This window comes from Heterodontus francisci, chromosome 23 (assembly GCF_036365525.1).
Source record: "Heterodontus francisci isolate sHetFra1 chromosome 23, sHetFra1.hap1, whole genome shotgun sequence".
NCBI lineage: Eukaryota > Metazoa > Chordata > Chondrichthyes > Heterodontiformes > Heterodontidae > Heterodontus > Heterodontus francisci.
The window spans coordinates 54,718,623-54,726,004 of record NC_090393.1 but is presented as its reverse complement, the minus strand read 5'-3'; the positions used below and the strand labels follow the sequence as shown (position 1 = coordinate 54,726,004).

General features: G+C 42.8%; 1 protein-coding gene across 1 annotated transcript; it reads right to left on the bottom strand.

Moving 5' to 3' along the window:
- Nucleotides 1-329: 329 nt before the first annotated feature.
- On the bottom strand, nucleotides 330-4,567 carry LOC137382830 (immunoglobulin lambda-1 light chain-like). Its single transcript, XM_068055320.1, has 3 exons — nucleotides 4,451-4,567; nucleotides 3,962-4,309; nucleotides 330-886 (listed from the first exon to the last, which is right to left on the bottom strand). Exons 1-3 carry the CDS (start codon nucleotides 4,497-4,499, stop codon nucleotides 564-566), a joined length of 720 nt encoding a protein of 239 aa, XP_067911421.1. The 5' UTR covers nucleotides 4,500-4,567; the 3' UTR covers nucleotides 330-563.
- Between the last annotated feature and the right edge of the window lie 2,815 nt (nucleotides 4,568-7,382).

Sequence of the window (7,382 nt, the reverse complement as noted above, 5' to 3'; positions counted from 1 at the left end):
AGGCGGTCACGGGGTTTGCCCTGAATTTGTGTAACCAGATGATTTAGAAACACTTGCACCAAGTGCTTTGAATTCGTGTCAGAAACACTGACAAATGGTTCAGCTCCATCCCGACACGAACGAAATTCAGCCAGGTCTATCTTTGAAAATATGTTGCCAGATTACTTCCACGTCTTCGTGTACATAATCTGATTATTTTGACTGATGTCAAAGGCTTTACACAAAATGTGCAGAATGTTGCAAAAATAAAACCGCTATTTAATCACATGTAGGAAGTTGCTAACAATTGTTTCAGACCCAACGGCACAGAAAAATAACAACACATGAGATAGCGGAATAGTCGTTTTATTAAACTGTGATGTTTGTAAGGTTACACTGAAACTTTGATCAGTTCAGGGTGAACACACTGTAAAAAACAGACAGCGGAATCCACCGGATAAACTGCACCACTGTTCTGATTTGAAATGTTCCACTTAAAAGCAAGCATGTAATGGCCGTTTGCGGAATATATTTGTAAAGAAACTTTGCTGCTGGAATAACAAATCAATACATAAGATTTTGAATCAGATACAACTGGACCTCGAGATACTTGTTTTTAGCGGATTTGCCTGAGTCTCGTGTTTAACCACACAGGAGAAAAGCTCGTGTGAGTTCCACTCTGAGGCTGGCAGAGTCAGATAACTGCTCACACTGAACGTGTTGTCCGTCTCCTGCTGGATCCGACTGGTCTCAACACCATTCCCTCTCACACTGTCATCTACAGTCCACTCAATCTCCACAGCTCCCGGGTTAAAACCGCTCACCAAACACACCAGGGTCGCCGTGTTCTTTGCTGCGATTTGATCTGATGAAGGCGGAAGGACCGAAACCGAGGGGACCCGTGGATCTGAAAATCAGAAACAAATTTAAGTAGATCCATTTTTCATCCACATAAAAGTCGGAATCAATGTTTGACATTTTTGAAAACTTTTAAAATTACATTAAATAGCTATAATGAGTTTAATAGAACGGAATCCCGTTAGAGTCCAATGGCTAGGGCAACAGTCCCGGGGAATATATAACCTGAGAAAAGATTCCTACTTTTCCTTCAGGCAAGAAACGCATACAAATTCTTAAGAGAAATTTGAATCTAAGCAAAATAATGCGCTCAGACAATAAGACAAAGATGAAAAAGAATCGTAATAATCAATAAATCAGAATTAGGGCATATTAGAGAATATTGACGGCAATGCTGACAGCAAAGATTGTTCAATATTTAAGGCCAAACGTTTAAGGCCAAATTGTTAAACCAACTATTAAATAATTTCGAATTTGCACTTGCTTTGACGGAAGTGAATCTTGGACTAATATTTGGATTTCTGTCGCTTTGCTCCTTTCTCGCTGCCACAAGGTTTCCCGCTCGTCCGACTCTTTTGCCTAAAACCTCAGAAGACTGTTCTATCACATTCTAATTACGCTGTTTGGGGACTTCTTTGGGGTCAGTGTGTCACAATTCATACGTTTTCACTAAACGGAAACTGTTTCCTCTAAATAACATCTGTTATTGTGAACTATTATATCTATATTGTCTAATAATATAACCTCAATCTGCAAGTAATAAAGCCAACCTGACCTGGTTTATATTCATCCCTCAACTAACATCGTTACAACAGATTATCTGGCCTGTGATGTTTGTGGGACTTTGCGCAAATAAGCTGCCGAGTTTCATACATTACAAAGGGTGACTGTCCTTTAAAAAGCACGAAATTAGCTATGAAGTGCGCTCAGATGTCCTGAGGTCGTGGAAGGAGGCCTAACAATGCAAGCTCGTTCTTTTTTTTTCTTATTCTTCAATCGAAATATTCCCATGAAGGCAACAACGAAATATTACCAAGTGTAAGAAGATTAAAGCCGAACTCTCAGAATCTCATATCTTTTAAATAACCCTTCGCACCATGTATTACAAGCACCAGCTGCCAATGACAAACCTCAGTAAAATGGTTTATGTAATGTGAAGAAATGAAGAAAAGGTTGAAACACTACTTTTTTCAATACTAAAATGAGAGGCCGAGCCTCTACAATTGGTTCTGATGTTGAGGTGTGACGTCAGCTACATCGGCGCGTCTCACCAGCACTCGATGTGACGGTGACGGTTTAACAATCTATTGCCATTCAGAGAGTTTCGCCTTGGAACCGACACTTCGCCTCACTTTCCTAACGTTATTAATTTGGAGACTGAAACTGCGATTCGTCTGACAAGTGCCTCCAACCCCTGTTGTCAGAGTTTGTATAATCTCCAGGCCTCACCCAGAGTTTAGCTGAAAATTCAGATACTGAAATATCTGAAATCTCGTGGGATTATTGAGTAGGTTTTACCATCAGTTTATATTATTGTCTAAATACAAGAGTTTTGCAGCGAACTGAGCGTCAGCTGGGTGGACGGCTAGAATATGAGACAGAAAGACCCCAACAGCGTGGGCTCAATCCCTTTACCGGCTGTGTTAGCTCATGGAGGCTTGTCCCAAACTTGAGGAGTGGTGATCCTCAAACTATGTATCACCAACTGTCTCTCTAATGGGGAGAGAAGCCTCTGGACCTTTAGGAGAGTAAGCAAGTAAATAACGAACGAGAAAGTTAGTAGCAGCGATCGTTTTGAAAAGGAATAATTGAAAATATTCTGTCGCATGTTCTGTTTTATATCTCATTTTAGCCCATTTTGCTGTGATGCCACCGAATAACCAAGTCAAAATAGCGATAGAGTATGTGCATTTTCCATTTTACTCCTCTCGCCCTAACCACAGAACCGACAGCAAAGCGCAATTGAAAGCACAAGAGCAGCAGGAAGAATCTGATACCGATTCCGAGACATTGCTACACAAGCCCCTGACTTGTTAAGAAAATAGGCATCATGTCAATTATTGGTGTTTGTTATTGCGGAATGCAGAAAATCGATCAGTGTGAATGGTTATCACCAGCTGAACTTAGCTCATCAGTGTGATTACTATAGTCAGCGGGGATTCATGCGAAATGTCGGACTGAGAATCATGTCCTGAGCGGTTTTCACTGAGTTTGGAGACGAATGAGAGAGATTTACAGCAAGTCGCCACACTATCCTCCCGCAGTCTCAATCCAAGAATGATGATTAAATTCCGGTACCACTCCCAGTAGAATGAAAGTTTTGAGTTTGTGTTTATGACTTTTGAGCCGAAAAGGGCCGCGGTATTCCGGTCTCAAAGACCCTGTGGGATTCATAGAATCATCGCCAGAAACAGGCCAATCGCACCCTTTGAAAGGCGCCCACTTAGTCCTATTCCCATCCATTTGTTTTTCCTTTGTCAAAGTTTTATCCACTTTCTTTTTAAACGATAGTCTGATTCTGCTCGCCCCATTCTTTGAGATAGGACACTGCAGTCCTAACACTCCACTGGGTAAAGAAAATATCCTATCCAGTCCCTTCGTCCTTCTACCAAGGACATTGAATTGATGTCCTCAGGCTACCGACTGGTTTATGTAATGTGAAGAAATGAAGAAAGGGTTGAAACACTACTTTTTTCAATACTAAAATGAGAGGCCGAGCCTCGACAATTGGTTCTGATATTGAGGTGTGATGTCACACATCAGTGAAAATATCTGTTTTCATTTTGCTCAGAACTATGCTCATTTCTAGCAGATGATCCCGTAAACTTCCAGTAGACCGAGCTTCACTCTCGTTCTCTTGTAACTAAAACCTTGCAGCACTGGTATCATCTTAAAAAAATTGCCTCTGTCCTCTCTTCCAACCTGAAAACCCTGCGTAAAATTGGGCGCAGTTATGCCTATCTTTTAAATGTCACCGGACGCTGATTCACAAGCTCTGTATTCTAAGAGAAATAGTCCTGTTTTGCTCTCATCCAATCTACCAAGCCAGTGATTTTAAAGTGATTTTTGATATTTCGATGTTAACGCTGAAAATGTTAACGCTCAGTAGAAATAATTTACTTACTGTCCAGGTTCAGCTTGGTTCCTCTCCCGAAAATATATGCAACTGCACTGCTACTCCTGGCAGCACAGTAATAATCGGGGGCGTCCTCCGACTGCACATTGGTGATGGTTAAAAGTAACTGGTTACTCGATGACTCCACAGACCCGGTAAATCGATCTGGAATCCCCGAAGCTTGACCGCTGTCCGAGCTCCAAACCAATACAGGGGCACTGCTGGGTTTCTGCCAGTACCAGCTCGTGTAGTAGCTGCCGATGTTGCCTCCGGACATGGTGCAGGTGATCTTGACGGTGCTCCCCGGGGAGGTGGAGATGGATCCTGGCTGAGTCAGGACAGCATCCGCGTTTGTGCCTGGTGAAATAACAAGTTATTGATGAGTCAAACTCTGCAATTGTGAATATTGTTGCTAATTCAGGTCTGTTAAACACAAGCACAAAAAAATTCCGAGCAATGCAAACAGCAGCGATAATGAAGGTTAACGCCTGTACTTACTGTGGAGACAGAGCATCAGTGCGGCAAGAACCTGAACCCATTCAGTCATGGTGAAGGTTCTAGTGAGGGTCAGATGGAGAATAGTTCCTGACACGAATGTGGTTCTGGGCTCTTTCTAAACCTCTCCTTAAAAAGTTTCAACCTTCGCAACGTCATTGAATATTAAATTTACATGCAAATTTCCATTCATGTAAATCAGGTCACGGGCTCCCATGCCCTGTGTTGACTGATATTTGAATTACGCGCATGTCAGTCATTTTAGAAAAAGAGAAACAAAACGTCAATGAGATCGGACACAACTGGAGAATGATTGAGCATAGTAAATGCTTTAATAGCTCTATGGACCTCGGGAAGAGCGCATTGGATAAGCAAAGTATGAGTTGAGATTTGATTTGTTTGCAGCAAGGAATTAAAGAAATTGGGCACTGTCCCTATTGACATCAGGGATAGATAGATCGATCGATCGATCGATCATGGAAATGAATGAAGGTTTAACAAACACATCGAAATGTTTTATTTTCATCTTGCCCTGCAATGAGGTGACAATAGTGCACTTCTTGGGAAGTCTTGGTGAGTTAAACTTTGTGAGAAAAATGTGGACGAGGAAATGGTGCTTTCCGCAAGATGTTTTATTAATGGTTCCGGGCAAGATATTTGTGTCACAGGAAACGGTGAGGTTTAGAATGTCATGTCAATGAATTGAAAAATTAAGGGTAAATGAGTCAAATATAACAGTTGTTCATTAGACTTGTGATAGTTATGAAAAACGGCAAAGTGAAATCATCTGTGCGATGTCACTGTTGTGCGAAATTCCATTCTCATTGTCCAACTGAAAGGCACAGAGAGAGCAAGAAATAACGATTCAATCAGTACACTGAGAGCACAGGCCGTCGTGGTTGCAGATAGTGTCTCAGATAGTACAGAGATTCATGGAATAAAACAGCACCAAAGGAGGCCAATCGGCCCATAGCGCCTATGTAGGCTCTGTGAAGCAGCCATCAAATTAGATCCAATGCCCTCGTCTTTCTCCAGAACCCTCTATATTTCCCAACTTCAAGTGATTATCAAATTCCCTTTCGAAAGTTATTATTAAATCTTCTCCCACCAACATTTCAGCTGATGTATTCCAGATCAAAACAACTGGCGTGACTTTGTTTTCCTCCTTGCCCTTCTGTTCTTTTCCCAAATTACCTTAAATCTGTGACCTCTGGTTGTCGAAACTCTGCCACTGGAAAGACGTGCTGCTTATTTACTCTATCAAATTCCTTCAAGAACTTTTTATCTTCATGTCAGTTGTTGACGATCGCAAGCTCAGACAGCTCATGGGTACCAATACCCTTCCAGATCTTTCTCCCCTTCACTTCCTTCTGACTACATCCCTTCTTCTAATCTCACCTCTTGCCGTGTATTCACAATAACTTCCCACATTCCCCACCTTGACCCTGAACAATCGGTTCTTCGTAAAGGATTCAGCTTTATTCCCTTACGGCCTATCTCAAAGAATTTTGATCTCGGCACGATGTTGAGCTCTTTTTCCATTGTCTTTGCCTCTGCGCCGACTTCTTTGGCCAGGAGTCCTCCCTTCACACATCAAACCAGTTTACCCATTTCCAATATTCTCTCTCCACCTCGCACCCACCGCTACCCCCCACCCCCTCCTCCCCTGCCTCTTACCTCTCTTGATCTTTACATTGAGAAATGCAATGTGACATTGACCGTCTCAATTTCTCTGCTCCCCACACTCACTGTCACCTATCTCCCCCTGAACTGACTGCATTCTGTTCTCCCAGGTCCAACCCTAACATCATATCAAAACTGCTGACAAGAATGGTGCTGTTGTTGTCTGACAAACTGATCTTTACCTATCAGATGCTGAACATCAACTCTCTGACACTTCCTCCTACCTCTCCCTGAAGAATAACCACAGCACCAAACACCAAACCATTATTTCCACGACTGGAGATCATCCCTCCACAGCTTAGAACCTCATAGTTCCCCAACGCCTTACAGCCCACGTCCACCTGCTTCCCAAGATCCACACACAGGACTACCCAAAGAGACTTATTGCTTCAACCTGTTCCTGCCCGACTGAACTGATTTCTTCCTCTCGAATCTATTTTGTTCTCCCCTTGTCCAGTCTTTCCTACCTACATCCGTGACTCTTGTGATGCCCACTGTCACTTCAACTGTTTCCAGTTTCCCGGCCATAACCAACTTCTCATCACCATGGACGTCCAATCTCTCCACACCTCCATCCCCCACCAGGATGGTTTGAGGGCTCTCCACATCTTCTTTGAATGGAGGTGCAACCAGTTTCCATCCACCACCATACACTTCTGCCTGTTGGAACTTGTTCTCTCATTGAATAAATTATTCTTTAACTCATCTCACTTCCTCCAGATAAAAGGTGTTGCTATGGCTACCCACCTAGGTCCTAGCTATACCCGCCTTTTTGTGGAAAATGTGGAAGATTCATTGTTCCCCTTCCCTCAACTCTATTTCCAGTACATTGATGAATGTATCAGTGTCATTCCCTGCTCTCGCTCTGAACTGGAAATGTTTATCAACTTTGATTCCAATTTCTGCCCTTCTCTCACCTTCTCATGAGCAATCTCCAACTCCGCTTCTCTTCCTGTGCCTCTTTGTCTTCATTTATAGTGATGGGTTATAAACAAATAGTCATAATAAGCCCACTGACTGGCTCAGCTGCCTCAACTACACAGTCACAAATTACTTTCTGTATGGACTACATTCCATTCTCCCAGTTTCTCCATCTCTATTCTGATGATGCAACCTTCCACACCAGTACTTCGGATATGTTTCCCTTCTTCCTCAACCAAGGATTCTATCCCCCGCATCTCCCCGCCCCCCAACGTGGCTGACAGTGCCCTCAACCATGTCTGACCCATATCGCACACTTCGGCTGTCAAAC

Excerpts from the sequence above, each read along its gene's own strand:
- LOC137382830 (XM_068055320.1), bottom strand. The coding sequence starts at position 4,499 with ATGACTGAATGGGTTCAGGTTCTTGCCGCACTGATGCTCTGTCTCCAC. Across the intron at positions 4,310-4,450 it reads ACTGATGCTCTGTCTCCACA|GCACAAACGCGGATGCTGTC; the intron begins GTAAGTACAGGC and ends TTATTTCACCAG. Across the intron at positions 887-3,961 it reads AACCAAGCTGAACCTGGACA|ATCCACGGGTCCCCTCGGTT; the intron begins GTAAGTAAATTA and ends TCTGATTTTCAG.